General features: G+C 43.0%; 1 protein-coding gene across 1 annotated transcript; it reads right to left on the bottom strand.

The window, feature by feature from the left end:
• Positions 1 to 2,796: 2,796 nt before the first annotated feature.
• On the bottom strand, positions 2,797 to 18,550 carry LOC136579746 (transcription initiation factor TFIID subunit 7-like). Its single transcript, XM_066579807.1, has 9 exons — positions 18,463 to 18,550; positions 15,917 to 15,990; positions 12,041 to 12,119; positions 11,527 to 11,660; positions 10,471 to 10,597; positions 8,203 to 8,261; positions 8,032 to 8,104; positions 4,867 to 4,971; positions 2,797 to 2,981 (listed from the first exon to the last, which is right to left on the bottom strand). The coding sequence occupies exons 1-9, from the start codon at positions 18,473 to 18,475 to the stop codon at positions 2,812 to 2,814; spliced, it is 834 nt and encodes a 277-aa protein (XP_066435904.1). The 5' UTR covers positions 18,476 to 18,550; the 3' UTR covers positions 2,797 to 2,811.
• Between the last annotated feature and the right edge of the window lie 409 nt (positions 18,551 to 18,959).

Raw genomic sequence — 18,959 nt, 5'->3', positions numbered from 1 at the left:
GCTACTATTAGACACCCATTAGGCTGCGTCTGTATGGTGCTTGTGCGCTGTCTCTTCCTGGGGCCCTTTGACTCCCCACTTCATACGCTCTGAAGCAATGTCTTGCCTACTTTCCTCAAGAGCCATAGGTTCTGCTCGTATGTAAAAGTAAACATCTTACTGTGTTCTGAGAACATACAAGAGAGCAGGCAGGCTCTGAATTTAGAAGCATCCCTTACATCTGCCAAGAGATTATGTCATTGAGATAGTCTCTCTCTGACACTCACAAGAAATGAGTGTCAGAACAGCAATGTACATACAACAGGGAGTGGATCGTGTAGAGCAGTTGTGCCTTACACTCAGCGGACATAACATTTAGGAAACAGTGAATGAAGTGATGTCCTGGAGCCATACAATACGTATATCCAACAATTATAGCAGTTCCGTGCCAAGACAAACTGGCTGCTAGGGTTGCACTGCTGTCTGCTTTAGCCGCTTGGCATTATGCCCTAGCAACCAGCTGGACTAGCACCGTCATGCCAGCAAAGGGGAGAAGCAATTAATCATGTCAGATTTTCCATTGAGAACCTCCCACTAATTGATAACAATGCTAATAATGCCAGTACTAGTCTTCTATTGATTCTGTTCTATAATAAATTTCCTTCTTTCCTCTTAACTTCGTATTGCCCGTTACGTAATACAAACATATCGCATTTCACAATCAGTAAGACTTAATTTTATAGTAACCGCTAGGTTGTATTTATTGGGTAAAATAATGATGGAAAAATATTGGAAACCCGTACTTTGCTATTTTTTACCTGTTTAATGCTTTTATTGCGCTGTATAATCAATAAAGAGTTGGCTTCACAACTCTATCATTATATAGACATCTGTCTAAAACATTGATTTGTACATTCCAAGGTATGTGAAACATGCACCTCATCATTCTACTATCCGCCTGATAACCGAGTTCTGATCTGTGTCCAATCGCAGGGATACCGACATCTACATGCTGGTTTTTCACAATCGCTCACTTAATCTAGACAAAGTATCAAGCTGCAGTTTTTAGTCCCAGAGAATAATTTAAACCATGTACACGGCTGGTGTAAGAGGCTCATGGAAAGCTCAATTAAAAAAAAATTAGGAAAGGTACTACATGAGTAAAACGAGAAAAAAGTTTTGGTACCGAGTTAGTCTGTAGAGCAACATGTGATTGTTCTCAGTAAGGAAAACCAAGTAATGTTGTCGATATGATACATTTTAATGGCTAACAAACATACATTATGTTATAGGGAGCTTTCGGATCTTCTAATGGACACTTCCTCAGATTAAGCCTGAGGAAGGGTCCATAGAAGATCTGAAAGCTCGCACTAACATCATGTATTTTTGTTAGCCATTAAAAGGTATCATATCTACAAGATTATTGGTTTCTCTTACCGAGAATAATCACACTTTCATAGTGAGTGTTCCCGCAGGACTCAGTCACACGGGCGCATCCGGGCAACGATGCGCCCGTGTTACTGCAGGATAAGACGGCCGCACTGCAGGTGCGGACGACTCTCCGCACCACCAGAAGAGCATCTGCTGGTTTCACGGCCTAATATTGCACCTGCCCGTGTGTAGGAAGCCTTACAGTGAGAGCAAAAGGATTAAGGGCCTGCAAGAAGCACATCTCATGCAAAATGTCCCTAAAAAGTGTCTGGTCCTTTAGGACCAAAACAGCCTGGTCTTTAAGGGGTTAAAAACTAAATTGGCAACATGCCAACATGGTTTTTGGACGCTTCACAATGTCGTTGGTGGATGTCATGTCTAAATCGTACATTTGTAAGTAATGAGCTCCACTAGTACTGACTGCGGCAACAATAATTTTAGGATTTAAAACCCTGTTTATACTTGGGTAAAAAAAGCTGAAGAGCCAGACTGTTATCCATTATCCAGCACAACAAACCTAATGGACCAATTATAATCCTCTGTGAGGGGCGGATAATGCATCATAAAGGATCGCAACAGATGTCTCATGGATTCCATAAAAGCAGAAGTCATGGCTCTAGTATGAACATAACCATGCTTCTATAGCGGCATTGACTCATTGTTTTTTATGCATACTGTATATCTAAGTTCATAATTGTAAATTGTTGGGGAAGCACTGATTGCATATTCAAAACCCTAAGGCTGGGGTCACACAGGAACGAAATCCTATGGAAATCTCGCGGAATGTCCGCATGGAAATACCGCGAGATTCCCGCGGCAGAAATGCAGCTTCAAAATCCGCGGGTTTTGAAGCGGCTTGGCTGCCTGCATTCCACTGCAGCCATCTCTCCCCATAGAAAGGAGAGCGGCCACCGTGGAAACGGGGAAAGCATTGACATTTCAGTTTCCGCGCGGCTTGGCCGCAGCATGTGAATGAGATTTTTGCAAATCTCCTCCACTTTGCTGTATCCCGGGATAAGAAGCCGTAGAAAGTCTGCATGGAAATTCCGCCCAGAGGGAACTCAGCCTAATACCTCCTGCCGCCATGCTCACAGACACAGAAATACCCACTGCAAGTATTAAAATGGTCCCTTCCCTGAGCAGTACATGTGTGTGGATGAGGTTAGCTGACCTCAGTATCTCCATGAATCACCATTAGACTAAGTATAAAGTTATGATAAGGCTAGCATCACTTCAGACAGTTTTTACAAAGCTAATGTCTTCTATACTGCATAGTGGAAAATTTTAAAAAGTAATGGTGGTTTTTACATTGCATAGCCAATTTTAACAAAAATGGGCCATCATTGCCCATCTGATGACAAATTCACGTACGTCATGCAGTACGTACAACTATTTCAATTTTTAACATTCACCTATCTGGTTGGTTCCCCCATCCTGGCCATTTTGACGGCCTCTTTGCTCATCTTCTGTTTCCATAATGTTCAAGTCTTCTTCTTCTTGCCATTCCTCTTCCTCTCCATCACTGCTGCTACTAATGTCATTAAAGATCTCACGGAGTTCATCTCGTTCCACTGAAAAGGTTTAGGAAAAGCAAATGGAATTAATCAATATAAAATAAAGGCATCGATGAACCTATTCTTAGGGCTCGTTCCCACGTATATCGGCCTGCTGTTTTCACGGACGGCTGATATACGCTGTGATCTGATGCATTGGATTCCAATGCATCAGATCACATGGCCGTATTCCTAAAACGTAAAAGCGACCGGCCAATATAGCGCCAGGCGTTTTTATGTCGGGCCAAAAAGATAGTCCTGGAACTACCTTTTAGGCCGGAATACGTCGGCCACTGCATAGGCTCCTATGGGAGCCCATGGCAGTAGCCGGAGGGAGTTTAGCAGCGTGGCTGCTAAACTCCCTCCTTCTGCTCTCCTCCCCCAGTGCAGGCTCACCCCTGCTTGCCTCCCCGCTGGCTCTTTGCAATTGGAGAGGCAACGGCATGGTAGTCTCGGCGTATATACGCTGGGACCCATGCCGTCTGAATGGGCGCACAAACATTTGATTTGTGCGCGCATTCACCAGTTTTATCTCTCCCAACGTAGCGTATATCGGCAGGCCGTGAAAACGGCGGTCGATATACGCTTGTGGGAAAGAAGCCTCAAAGCCTGTGCAAAGGTAATAATAGTGTAGATTTTTATCAGCTTCGCTATGGAAAAATATGGAAAAAAATAATAAAGGGCTTCTATTGCATATCCTGAAAAAACAGCCATTTTAATTTACTGTAAATAAAGAATTTAGGTAATTTGCTAAAGGGAATTGGTGATCAGAAAATTATCTATCAAAATGTGGGCCCATCTGTCATGTCCCGCTGAACCTTATTGGATGGGTTGGGCTCCTAATTCTAAAAGACACCTCTTTTTGAGATAAAAGCCTAAAATGAACCTAGGGAAATCAGGATATGTGGCTATACACTCTCTCCACTGATCCACCGAAGCATGAGGAACAAATAGTCAGCACTTCCAACAAATTAAATAAGAAGGTACACGCAAGCCATGGCTGCAACAAATACAGTAACAGAAACACATGCTTCAGCACTAATACACCTATTATATCTGATTAACTGTTTATACTAACCACATAAAAATGCAAGGCTGTTGGTGCATATTTTGATCAAAACATGGGCCTATCTGCCATGACCCCTGCATAGGAGACCTTTGGCCAAAGAGTGGTGTCTATTAGAGTTACGAACCCATCCAACAAGGTTCGCCTGGATGTGGCAGATGGGCCGACATGTTTTGATCAAAATATGTGCTAAGAGCCTTGCATTTTTATGCAGTTAGTATAAAAAAATTGTTGCACAATTTTAATCAGTTATTAAATGTGTATGAGTGATGAAGTGAGACTTTATTTTTTTTTCCAATGTCACAAATTAAATTTAAAAAAAAAAATCCTGTAGCTTTCACACTGACTACTAAGCCTAATAGGCTGACCAACCGTTCAGTAGAGAAAGCTTTTCAGTTCTTGCATTATCATGACAATTTAAAGAAGAAATGGCATAATTGTATTGAATCCAGGGAGTACTTTAACCCTTTCCAATCCACTGTCTGACGTCTAAAGACATTCTAATTAAAGGCTGTACAGCTCCAATGTCGGAAGACGTCCCGCAGGGTATTCTTACTTCAGATTACTGGCTGCTCTGTTGTCAGGGGCCTCTCCAGCGTGTCACATACCGCAGTACTGGCTCTAGCCAGCAGATGGCGTCATTGTATAATGGCAGAAAGAGAAAGCCCCCTAGGAAACCCTGAATCCAAAATTGGATTGCAAAAGGTTAATCTGGTGTGCAGGACTAGAGAATCCTTTTCTATGCTGAATGTCATTTCCAATAATACATTACTATATAACAACCTAAATGCTTACAAAACAACAAAAGTCAACAAAAAGAATAAAAACTTTTATTACTTGAAGATCCATGTACTTGCTTCATTCCTGACATTCCAGGGGAACCATCCAGGCCGGTCAGATTTTCATTTTCTTTGGACTCATCTTCAGCAATCACCTCCCATCCTAAACGTTGGTGTCAAGGAAAAAGACTAGAACTGCCCACCAATCAGAGAAGGCTAAGCAATAAACAAGTCATATACATAACATATACTTCTATCTATGGATCCACGCTGACCATTGGCCATCCGTCAGTTCAATCATCAGTGGTTACACAATGGTACAACAGGGGTCCTCTCACTAGACTTCATTTAGTAACATCCTTCTTCCTTCCATGCCTTCCTTTTCCTAACCCCTTTCACACAACAGTACGGGCTCGTTGTGCAGATGTATGTATTTTCTAACACGTGAATAAGGATATATTGGAACATGCAGCGCACTGAAAACAAAGCAATACGCATTCAAAATATAGAAATAACGGCAATAATAAAAATGGAATTAATATGGATCCATAACGCACAAGTGGGAATCAGCCCCAACCCTGCTGATACCGCAGATGTGTTCCATCGATGCTACACAGACCATGAAGAGCTTAGGTTTTCTACAGTACATGTCAGCGTTGTCAGGGAGACCTTGTGTGGTTCAAAATTAGTTACCTGCATGCATATATACACAACGGACACCGTGCTAGCAAGTGATCGTAGTTCAGCATTGACAACGGGTATTTAACCCCTTTACGACCTATGGCAGATAGATCTGGATCAGAGTCTGCGTCATACTTGGTGCCTATCAGCTGTTTCTGACAGCCGACAACCACCAGCAATGGCCACAATCGGAGCAAGGTACAACTGCAGGCATTTAACTGCTTAAATGCCACAGTCAATGCAGACATTGGTGTCTAAGCAACAGACTACAGCGCCCTCTAGCTTCCCATAGTTGGAAAGCAATAGGGTTTACATGACAGCCCAGAGCCTTCTGAACGCTCCCAGGGCTGTCATGTCTTTCAGCCTATTAAGGCCCAATGTCCACAGGCAGATTTGATTTGCAAGAGATCCGCAAATCAAGCCGCCCATAAAGATGCATTAGCGTCCGCAGAACAGTAAAAAGCATGCGGATGTAATTTTTTCCCAGCGTGCAGATCGCACGTGCGGGGAGAAATCCCAGCATGCTCCATTTTTCAGCGAATCTTGTAGGGACAGCTTCCATTGAAGTCAATGGAAGCTGTCTGACCCGAGGCACAGCCACATCCGCCGTGCTGAAGCAAGAAGATCCGGCACAGAGGAGACCCGCGCTGGATCTAGACCGGTAAAAAAGATGTATTTTTTTGTCCATGTATGCGGGCACCGCTGGATTCAGCTGCGGGATGCAGCAGATGGAATCCATGCGTGCAAGTGGACATTGGGACTAAGCCTTGCCTGTAGGAGGGCTTAATCAGCGCCGGTAGAATTAGAACATACTACAGAACTGTAGTGTATTATGAAAGTGAACATATAAAAACATTTATATGTTCAGCCCCCCTTCTCCCAGTTTTCACGTATAAAAAGGTTGAAAAAAAACAAACATAATTTGTATTGCTTACCCGTATATATCCAAAATATGGAATAAAAACAACACAAAATGCTCCGACTTTGATCTCTTAACCCCTTAATGACACGGCCTATTTTGGCGTTGAAGACCAAGCGATTTTTGGTATTTTTCCATATCCATTTTTCAAAAGCCATAACTTTTTTATTTTTCCATCGACGCGGCCGTATAAGGGCTTGTTTTTTGCGTGGCGAACTGTAGTTTTTATCGGTGCCACTTTTGGGTACATAGACTATATCGTAAAACTTTTATTATTTTTTTTATGATAACAGGGAGAGAAAACGCATCAATTCTGTCAAAGATTTTTTTTTACAGCGTTAATCATGCAGCATAAATGACACACTAAATTTTTTCTGTGGGTCGGTACGGTTACAACAATACCAAAATTCTTATATTTTTTTTTAGGTTTTTACACTTTTTTGCAATAAAAACCCTTTTTTTTGGAAATCTTTTTTTTCTCTATAGCTGCATTCAAAGTCCTGTAACTTTTTTATTTTCTATGTACGGAGCTCTATAAGGGCTTATTTTTTGCGAGACGAGCTGTAGTTTTTGTTGGTTCCATTTGGGGGAATGTACGGCTTTTTAGATCAATTTTATTGCGTTTTTTGTGAGGCAAAATGCTAAAAATTAGCATTTTGCCTCTGTTTTTTAGCGTTTTTTGTTACGCTTTTTGAAGTACAAAATAAACAGCATGTTCAACTTTTTGTACACGTCATTACGGACGCGTCAATACCCAATATGTGGGGTTTTAATTTTTTTTTTACGCTAATATTAGAAAAAGCATTTAAAAAAGGTTTTTTTTTTACATTTTTCTTTTCTTTTTTTTACACTATTTGAGTACCTCTGAGGGACTTGCAGCACTATGCCTATCATCGCTGTCATAAGGCATGGCAGAACTTCTGCTCTGCCATGTCTTATCGCTTATACAGCAATCATAGGCATTGGCAATACAGGACGCCAGTGATATGGTGACAGGCCGGGCTCTCGCGATGACATCGCGAGAGCCGTCCGGAGACACAGAGGGAGCGCGTTCCCTCTGTGAACTCTTTCCCTGCCGCGATAGGGAAGGGGGTAAAAGCGGGGGGCGCATCTCCGATGTCCCCCCACTGTTGCAGCGGGACGCCGGCTGTGACTGACAGCCGGCTCCCGCTGCGGGATAGCGCAGGATCATATGTGATCTTGCGCTATCCCCAGGACGTACCGGTACGTCCTGTTGCGGGAAGTACCAGGCTCCCAGGACGTACCGGTACGTCCTGGGAAGGGAAGGGGTTAATAAGTCTTGTAATATAACTGGGGATATGTGCCAGACATCGACTTGCAGGAATGCGACCTTCTAATGGGTGGCGCTGCAGGGGCATTGTACCATGTACCAAATTTTCCAGAGGAGCGTGCGTGGCCTTATAAGGCTCCTCACACCTTCTGGCTGCTCTCCACAAGGAGAATGTAACTGGTCTATAAAACACACAGACAGCATATGAACGGAGAATACGCCCGTGTGAATAAGCCCCGGACTATTAAGGTTTCTTCCCCATCACATTCCTATGTGGTAGATAAACACACCAGTAAAATAGTTTAAGAAAACAATAGACATAAAAAGGATACGGACGCTGACCGCCTCCGCGTCTGTGCTCAGAAGACGTTTCACTTCTTTCTCTACATCTGGTGACTCGATGTACTGCGGATGCAGGAGTCACAATTTAGCAGTATTTTCGACACTCAAAGTAAAAAGTTCCCTGCAGCACCCAATAATCTGAGAACATCACAGCCACGTACCTTTTTTTTGGCGGTTTTCCTAAAGCGTCTTTTGCGCACATTCTTTAGTGGTAGCGTTACTAAAAGGAGAGGATAAACAGGATTAAATGGGAACATGTATAACGTAGAAGGAACTGTGATACGGTACCAGAGCCAAGGAGGGAAGAATGATGCTTTTTATTAAAAGATGACATAAAGAAATGTAAATAAAAAGGTAGGTGTTTCACTGCCAAGGCCCGGCAGCTTCCCCAGACCCCGTTTGAGAAGAAAGCACAGACATTTAAATTGAACGAGTCGTGAGACAGGAAGTTAAAGGTCACGATCGCTGTGAGATAATGCTACCAGTAGACAGAAGAACAACTGCACAAAACCATTACAAATCTGGAAATAATGGAGCAGCATGTTAGAAACCATTACTGACCGCTAGGAATGTGACTTCTAATGTGAACCAAGTGGTGTGCAGTGACTATATCCCCAAGAATTATAGTAGCAGGTCTGAAGTGCGCTTACACATACAGCTAGATTTTCAGTGTGACAATTTCTTTAACCCCTTAGGTACACGGCCTATTTTGAAACTTCGAATAAAACAATTTTTGGGGATTTTCATTTTTCCTTTTCAAAAGCCGTAACCATTTTTCCAGGGACACATGAGGGCTTGCATTTCACATGGCGACTTGTAGTTTTTATTAGTACTGAAAAACTTGTATAACTTTTAGTCATTTTTTTGGAGAGCGGGATGAAAAAAAAAAAAAGTATGTTATGTCACTAAGCAGTATAAATGACAGAACTTTAGAATGATTACGATACCAAAATTCTATATCCTTTTGTTTTTTTTCCCACGTCTTTGGGGGCAAATGTGTGATTACACTTACTGGTAATCAGGTTTTCTTGAATCCATAAGGAGAGGATCCTCCACTGCTGGACATCAAACCCAAGTTGATAAAAGTGGGGCACACCTCTCCCTTCCTCAGTTCTTGTCCGTTTTTGCTGGCCTCCTTGAAAACAATGGGTAATGTGTTCCAAAGGTACGCTTAAAGATTGGACATGCCGAGTTTGTTGTCCACACCGTGATGCAATCTAGTGGGGAAGGAGGGTGGCCAGGGGGAGAATCACTCATGTGTATGACCCCATTCAAAAGAATGAGGTTCATATGCGTGCGTCTCACAAATCTCGCACAATTTTCTTGGCCGTGTGAAAGTGGCCTAAGACAGATACATATCCTTTTTTTTTTGCTTTTTCTTGGGGGTTGGGGGTGAATAAGCCCAGAGTACCATCATGGGATCAAATCATACTTTTACTCTCACCCATGACAGCACCCCTGAAGTAGTAAATCAGGAACAGACTATAAGGCTGGGGTCACATGGGATGGAAATGCTGTGGAATTTCCGTGCAGACCCTCCACATGGAACTTCCGCATCCATTTTTTAAAACTGAGACTAAGCAGCAAAGCAGACGAGATTTGCAAAAATCTTGGCCACAAGCTATCGACAGTCCGCGCAGAAACTGACACGCGGCACGGAACTCAAATCCGTGACATATCAATTTTGGCAACGTTTCCACTGCGGACTCTCTTCTCTCTATGGGGAAAGATTTCTGCAGTGGAATACAGGCTGAAAATGGCGCAGGTTTTGTAGCAGCCTTTCCACTGCAGAAATCGCAAGGAATTTCCGTTTGGTCCCACTGCAGACTTTCCGCAAGATTTCTGTTCGGTGTGTCCTAGCCTGAAGGGGGTATGGCAGCCTGCAAAACTTGTTATCAAAAGAATAAATCTGATACTGGGTTCAGCTGAAGCCTATGAGGTTTACAGAAGGTGTGCGTAGAACTGCAGGTAGTTGCCCTACAAATTTCGTCAAGAGAGACCTCTCTAATGTCCAATATTTTATTAGGGGCTGGCCGTTGCAGATGGTCTCGGACGCCAGAGACCAAGCTTTATTTGTAGCTCTCCACTGTCCTGGGGTAGGAGGGCGACACAAGGACCAGTCTCCTGAGGAGCCCTCCAAAATAATTATAGCACCACGTGCAGAAAAAAGGGGCGCCTGGAAACCATGCCACCACTCAGAACCACCTCCAGTAACAGCATGAGAGGCTGCTCCAAAATGGCACTGACATGAAGTGATGCCACTCTGAATCACCGCACTTCTAAGGCCCACAAGACTTTGCCATGCCGGAAATTATGTGGCACCTGCTGTTAATGCCTTTGGCATTTATTTTCACTTTAAGCTGCACCGAATAGCGCCGAAAGACTAAAATGACCAGCCTTCCCCCTGACATAAAAATGGTAACACTTACTTCCATGATTCCAAATAAACTTCTTTTCTCTGTCCCGGTCTTTCTTTTTGCTGGCCTTTGGGTCACTTGTTCCAGTTGGTTCTTCTAGAGGAGGGTAAAGGTCTCCATCAAGGGTACAAACTAACATCTAAAATAAATTCAGAAAATAATCAGTACAAATTGAAATCCTATTTACAGATGCATTAAAGGGGCCATCTAGGTATTTTAAAAAATGCCATCATCATAGAATAATAAACCAAAAGCTATTTATGTCTTCAATCATGTGCCATTACTTAAAGGGGTATTCCAGCACAGACTAACATTATAACATTTAGTGTCCATCATCACAATAAGTCCTCTGTAATAGGTTTACTGGTCTGGCTACTTTCTTCATTTTCTATGTCCTGTAACCCTCCGTCTGAAAAATATCTCCACTTCCTCTGACATCTTGTCTACATTTGCTACTTCCTCCCTTGTCCATAGCCTCCAACATAACCTGTGAGCAGTGCATGATGGGAGGACAGGAGCGGAAGTACTGCACTGTATTGCTCATGTGCAGTTCAGAGTACTGGAAGGACGGTCCGGTCTGTTGGATTCAGCAGGCTTTCCCCGAATGAGTGGGAGGTTGGTGCCGGTAAGTTGTAGGACCTGAGAGCTGGGGGCGGAGCTGGCCGGTAAACAAACTCTATGTATGATGGAAGTTGTAGGGAACAGTCTGTTGTGTATAATGCAGAAGTGATGCATGTAAGCACAGCAGCCGATCTGTGTCTGCATGGGATGAAGAAGTGGGTCCAAAGCAGCAGATAAGGTACAAGTTGCCGCTACTTAGCTGTACCTGCTAGATTTGAGCATTTTCTGAATTTCCATGGCTCAGTAGTATGACATGTGAACACCAAGGCAGTTGATAAACAAAGACCAACAGGGACTACAGGAGGATCTGCACTCGATCGGCAGAGGATTAAAGAGTGGAGTAGCATTTTTTGTTGGCTTTTTCCCCATTTTTATATAACATTCGCATCTCTTTTCCTAGAAGCCAAATAACCCCTTTAAAGTCCTTCTGGCAAAAAAAGGCCTTACCTGACAAATGTCAGCAGTCTTGTAGAAAGTCTTCTTATCAATGGTTTTCAGACACTCTAATACACATGGAACATCAACTAACTTTGCAGCAAGTGGAACCCTATCAACACGCACGATCCCATGACGGCCATCAGCTGTAAAACAGTCACAGTATTTATTATTAACACCTTTATGCTTCACAGATCTTCACACTTAACCAGACAGCTTTTAGCCATTTTCCATTTCTGCTGGTTAAATAGCAAAAACTTTGTGGCTGATGAAAATAGCATAAAATCCCGTATTATATAGAAAGACTTGAAATGTTTCCCCTTCTTATGCCTTTAGTCATGTGCCTGGTGTATAGTCAATATGGTCTATAACTCAAAAAGGACCGTATTATGGACACGTTGAAAGACATAAGCATCCTATGTCTTTCACCTTCTGAGACTAACTAGTATTTGGTAGGATGAATACAAATGTGTCTAGTATAAAATCACTTTCAATAAACCATTCTTGCGTTTCTGTTCTTACTTACGATGCAACTCAATCGATAGTCTGTCTTTTGCATTGACGTTGCCGGACTGCACCATCCTTCTCACCGTCGATGCGTATTCCTAGAAGGCGAAATAAGGTGGTACATAAAGTTATCAAAGAGGCCCTGACAAATAACACCTTAAATAAGTATTTCCTTCTTATTGGAATATAGACCAAAATAGCAATGAAAATAATAATAATCAACAAACACCAAAAGAGCAGAGAAAGTGTCACCAAATTAGGACTATTCTTCTATAAATTTCCAATACAGTTTCTGGAATCACTTTCTTAAAGATCTCTGACTGCGAGCATTAGATGTGAACCTTTATTTTTATATGTTCTTTAGAAAAACAAGTTTGAAATCGAGGCCGCTGCTTCCACTGGAAGTAAATAATAAAGAAGAAGAACTGCTACATTTTACAGTCTTGGGGCTTATTCGTCGTCTGAATAAGCCCTTGTACACAGAGATGTAATAATTACATTAAAGCTTTAAAGGGCCACTCCAGTGAAAACACATTTTTCCATCCCTGCACCCTAAACGTGATTGGCTGTCACACTCTGGAAGTCTTCTATGAATATTACAGTCACTTCCATGTGACCGATTCTTAGCAAACACCATCCTGATGCTGAAATTTATCGACGCTTTCTATTTCACTGTTCTGTGCCATCAATCCCACAATGCTTCAGCACATCACATGAGGAGCTAGAGATTGTACCATCTCTGCCTGTTGGGAGAATACTGTAATTGTCATTACCTTCTATATTCTGCTAAATAAGCTACAGACCATCAGTATAAAGACGGGAAGATGAGCTGTGACAACCTTCATCATCATTATATGACAGCAGAGTAATCATCAGCACTACCTATGCTAGAAGTTTGTGTCCTCCTCTAAAAAGTTTGCAGGTAGGGTTCATCATACAGGAAATATGCTGATTGAAAAACCTACTTTTTGAGAGGAATATAAACCTAAGTAAGGGATATGTAAACAATTTAATATTAGCCGACTAATATATACCAGGGCACTAATTACATAACGAATGAAAAAAATAAATAATAAAACTTCACCGGAGTGGCCCCTTTAACACGAGTCTTATAACATATACACTGATGGCTACATTTTCTGCAAAAAAGAATAAAAATATTTTTAAAAAAGTAACACGGGTATTGGTGTCATGGCAATAAAAGGCACCAAGAGGAGTTATAGCTCGTAAGGTACATTTTGCAGAAGCACACATGGGTTGCCGTAGCTCAGCACAACTACCTAACAATTTTGGATCTAGGAAATGCCTATATGAATTTTGTTGGAAGAGCATAACAGTACCGCAAGTCAGGAAGATTAAGATGTGGAAGCCTTCCATCGCTCCTCAGGGGAATTTCAGCAAGGAGCTCCCTATGACCAGTTATTCCCCATCAAGTGGATAGCTTTATGCTTGGTGGAGGTCTGACTGCTGGGACTCCCACCGAGCCCACCAACAGGGGTCCAGTCAGTCCCCAAATAAAGGGAGTGGAAGTTGCGCAGGCCCACCGCCAATACATTCAATTCAATGACAGTGCCGGAAATTACACAGTTCAAGCGCTTTGCCAATCTTTGGCGCTGTCATTAAGGTGAAAGGAGCCACAGCGCGCCTGCGCATCATTCACTCTGGACTGGACTATCATTCTCGGGATCCAAAGGGGGTCGCAGCTGTTGCATCCCTATCGATCATAAAGCTATCCCCTATCCCGTGCATAGGCTATAAGTTTATAAGGTGGCACAACCTCTTCAGCCTTTGGTACTGGATCCAGCCAGTGCTGTATGTATCTCAGTAGACCCACTATGTAGAATAATTTGAGATCATGCAGAGCCACAGCTGCCATATCTTTATGGCGCTGCAAGGTTTCTATACCTAACTGATTATGTAAATTTTCCACAATAAATGACATTAAGACATTTACTGTAGAGAAGACATTTTGCTGTACCACAATAGCTATACGTCCCGGCAGCCGTATGTCCAAAGCGCTGTACAAGACTCCCATTCATTTCAATAGGGCTGCTCACACAAGCAGCAAATGGCAGAGTCTTCAACGCTGTTCTATCTTTGGCTGTTTTTAGCCATGCGTCACCCATTGAAATGAATATACCTAAAAAACAAACAAACAAACAATACTCACCTAGCTGGTGCCTTCCGGGTCCCTGCCGCTGCTCTCTGAAGCTCTGGGCAGGCTGCCAGGCACTTGCCATTGTCGACAGACCATCTTTTGTTAGTGACTGTGTTTGCAGACCCCGCCTCCAGCAAGAGATTGCTCTGATTGGTTCCTCAAGCGCTGGCTGAGCCAATCAGAGCCAGCGCTCGATGAACCAATCATGGCCATTCAATGAATGGCTCTAATTTGTCCATCCAGCGCTGACTGATTGGCTGAGCTTGCAGCGCTCAGCCAATCAGATCAATCTCTTGCTGGAGACGGGGTCTTCAAACCCTGTTACTAGCAAACAATGATCTGTCAGCACTGACAAGTGCCTGGAAGCCTGCCCAGAAATCAGGAGAACAGAGTCCTTGGCTGCATTTTTAGCTGGGCTGAAAATGCAGCCAAAACCCTGGCAAAATGCATGCCAGCACTGCTGAAACTGCAGTAAATGCAGCATTAAAAAACGCTGCGTTTCTGCAAACGTCTGTGTGAGGGAGGCCTTAGGCTACCTACACATGGGCAAGTGCAACATCAGGGTGTGAAACGCGGCCCGATATTGCACTCGTGAATGTGCGATTTACCTGCAGATGCGAGGCGTTTTTTCAGGGAAATTCCGATCCTCACGTGAGAAGTGTTTCCAACTGATTTCAATGGAAAAACCTCACATTGCACTTGCATGCACATTACATGGTATGCGAGGGCCGTGCGAGACATTAAAGCGCTCATTGAAATCAATGGGTGATGCGTTCGGAGGAACGTAAAAAATTAGAGCATGCCACAATTTTTACATGGCTCGTGTATATGACTCCAATCAAAAGAATGGGGTTCATATTCGCCTAAGATTTAGGAGTTTATCCTGGCCGTATGAAATCGGCCTCAAGGGGTTAAAGGCAGTTTTGGTCATATGACTGATAAACAACTGCAGGATCCCTTACAGTTATAAGAAATGTGTCATGTAACGAGTTATGATCATGTGACCAGATCAGATTTTTATCACCTGGGTGTAAACAATGAAGGTTCCCATTTATTAGCAGAAAGCTGGATCAACATTGGGAGATAACAGGCCGAACTGGATGGACATATGTCTTTTCTCGGCCATACATACTATGTTATTAAGCAGAGATCTTGACAACATAGAGGAATTGACACAAGAAGCATATTGGAAAGTTATGTGACTTTTCATTAAGCAAAGAATAACTTTGAACAGCTCTAAACGACTCGTCCCACCGGGGGGTTTCACCCCTGGCACTGTCACAAAGTTATGGTAGCGATGGCGGCATGCGCACCGCCGCCACTCCATTCATTTCAATGGATCCACCAGAGATATCCCATTGAAGTGAATGTTGTGATGGCCACTACTGTCAAAAATTCAGGACACACCAGGGATGATATCTTAGGATCAATGGAGGTCACAGCAGTTGGACCACCACCGATAGCAAGTCATTCCCTATTCTTTTGATATGTGATAACTTGCTAAGTTGGGAATACCCCTTTAAGAAACTCAGGAGGTGATCCTGTGTCGGGAGAAAAGACATACAACATTTTTTCACAAGATTCAATACAAATTTGTAATAAATAGATGTAATAGGAACCATGAAGAACCCAAGCTGATAATAGCAGCCCGTTGTCATTTGCAGGCTAAACTGTATAGTGAGATTTTGCACAATGTCCAATACCAAACCAAATGATGTAATGCCACGAGCATCATACCTGGGGAAGCCGCAAAACAAACTGTTTCTCTAATTCATGGAGAGCATCATCTTTGCTACGTGAAGTCTTTTGTTCTGCAAGGAAGAAATAAAATGCTGTTCACTGAGTGACCGGTCTACAAATCCACAAAATGTATCACTGTTGACAATAGCAACCAATCACATTCCAGCTTTTATTTTTCCAGTAAAGGCTGAAAACGTAGGATGCTATGGGAAATAATGACACTTATTTTATTAAAGGGCCACACCAAATAAAATGTTCTCATTAAATATGTACAGTAGCTAGACCCCCTGTGTGTGTATATATTACACATACATATATATATATACACACACACAGTGTGTGTTAACTTGGTTGGTTATTCTAACCAAGACTCCTGGCCTCTTTCTCCTTAGACTGTCGTGTGATCTCAATTCTGGCCAGTCAAATTTACTTGGATTTAAATGTTCATTTCCTAGTCAGTTTCTCAGTCTGTGTGCTGATGTTACATGGTCCCTACCTCAGACACTGCTAAGAGGGGGATACAGACACTCCTGTCACAGTTACTGATTATGATAAGAGGCTCCTGTCACACAGTTATAATAGAGACGATAACAGCTCATCTTGCTGACTGTATACCCGTCAAGGCGTCTGTTTAAAATCCCGAAAATGAAACCCCTGGATGAAACCCATTTTCGCCATTATTCAAAACTACTGAAGAGACCAATTGGATCCCCCTGAGCAGAGCTGAACATAAGATCTGAATGGAGAACAACATGACATGATCTCAGGACCCATAAAAACATTATGTTAGTAAGAATACTAGCAGCACAAACGTGAAGTATAATGTTTTCTGTAAATATTTTTTGCCCACTGATTGGGACCACGAACCAACGCTGTATTCTAATTGGTTCCGATTGGCCAGGAGGCCCTGCAAAGTTGGGACCTCGGCATTAGTGAGGTGCAAGGAGTCCAGACTGTGACACAGTGGTGCTATTCAGTCAATCAGACCAGGAGGTGCTGTATTTGGGGTACCTTCATACAGCGTATTTTTGCCACAACTTTGCAGCAAATGCATACCAGCTAAGTGTCACATTCATATGAAAGGGAATCCGCGATCTGTGTGCGGGGCCTGGGAAAACTTAAGTACAAACGTGGGGCAAACCTCTGCAACAGCTTTATGTTGTGTATTCTGAGGCGGACGAATCCAATACAGATTCCACAGTCTACATCAAGCTGATGAAGCGATCCCTTTAAGCCGGCACATTTTTTTGTATTAAATAGATAACTAATTGCAAAAACAAAACACTTTTTTTAAAGTTTGTGCTGCTATTTCTATTCATTTATTCGTATACAGAAGGGTTCCCACAAGAGGGTCCTGGGATCCTTTCATTGAACATTTTAGATAAGGCCAATTTGGCTAAAGTCGACATCTGAGACACACATAACATAGAAGGAGTGCACTACGTTTCTAAACAAAATATGGCCCATCTATAGAGCACCAGGATGGCAAGTTACTTGGACCGCCGTTTTTTATGCTGGTGTAAGTAAGGAGTGCTTCAGAGCGATGTGCACCAAGTGTTTTGATGAACTTTATTTATACCCAGTGCTGTGACTGTAACAAGAGGACATCCTCTACATCTATAGAAGGGGGTTCTTTACTGTAAGAGCAGTGAGACTATGGAACTCTCTGCCTGAGGTCAGTGATCCATGGATTATTCCGATTCCCAGATTTAGAGTCAGAAAATGAGGATAATTGGCTTCTACCTCATGGGGGGCGTTTGGCCTTCCTCTGGATCAACATTGCAGGATAATATGTTAAACTGGATGGGCATGTGTCTTTTTCAGCCCAAGGCCAGGCTCATACAGCCCAAGTGTAAAACACTTTGGGGGTTTACAGTGCTTTTTGCATCTGTGGTGTGCACAGAAACACCACACAACAGACGCTGCAGGCAAGTGTAGTACCCCAGATCTCAACACTCCTGTCCTAACCATTTAGGCTGGGTTCACACGGGGTGGAATTGCTGCGAAATTTCCACACATTGCGGACATGTTATTGCGGCCAAGCCACGCGGAAGCTGACATGCCACGCGGAATTCAAAGCCACGGCATGTTAATTTCATCACAGTTTCCACTGTAGGCACTCTCCTCTCTATGGGAGAAGACAGCCACAGAAGAATACAGGCACTGAAGCCGCTTCAAAACCTGGGTTCTGAAGCTACCTTTCTGCCATGGAAATCTCACAGAATGTATGTACGGTCCCGCTGCGGTCATTTCGGTGAGATTTCCATGGGATTTATGCCCAGTAGGACCGCAGACTTACAGTCTCAAGGAAAAATGGCTACTGTTCTCTATGGGAGTCCCCGCACACTGACTGAAGTCAGGAGCGCCGACTTCCACTGGTGACAGCACAGGAACAGGCAGCTGGGTAAGTATACGAAGCATACCCCTGGTACTTGTTTCCAGTCCTATGAGCGCCATAGCTTTGTTCCTGGTGCTTGTAATACCTAACAGCTTCCCTCTAACAAGTATGCATTTATTTTTCATACATGTAATATATTCCTTACTTGTAGACATCATCTCGATTTCTGCGTTGTCTTATTCTTCAGTATCTGGAAGAGAAAATAAAGGAAACATTAAACAAACGTTTCAAAACAGATCATTCTAAACCCAAATCTGCCCATATGGGCATAAGGCCGGGGTCACAAGAACAGGTCGGCAGCGGAGGACCTATGTACGACCGCGGAAGTGAGTGCATGGCCGCGTATGCACGTGGTTTTCCGCATAGGTGTACAGCTTTTGACAGCGTATTGTCCATGTGGAAGAATGAACGCAAGCAGGGAATGATGTCAGAAATTTGGCCAACTGCCTGGAAATACACCCCCATCACTCAGGCAACTTTCTCTCGTGCTGTCGTGGCAAGTGCTGCTCTGATACTGCTCTCCAGGCTCTGCAGGTTTATACTACTTATTTTGGAAGTAGTATACACCATTAAAAAAACACTTTTTGGAAGAAGAGCCCAGAAGAACAAGCGGAGGTTGCAGACAGCAGGCTAGATAGTGTG

Source organism: Eleutherodactylus coqui, chromosome 10 (assembly GCF_035609145.1).
Source record: "Eleutherodactylus coqui strain aEleCoq1 chromosome 10, aEleCoq1.hap1, whole genome shotgun sequence".
Lineage (NCBI taxonomy): Eukaryota > Metazoa > Chordata > Amphibia > Anura > Eleutherodactylidae > Eleutherodactylus > Eleutherodactylus coqui.
The sequence above is the reverse complement of the archived record's forward strand: the minus strand, read 5'-3'. Positions and strand labels throughout refer to the sequence as shown.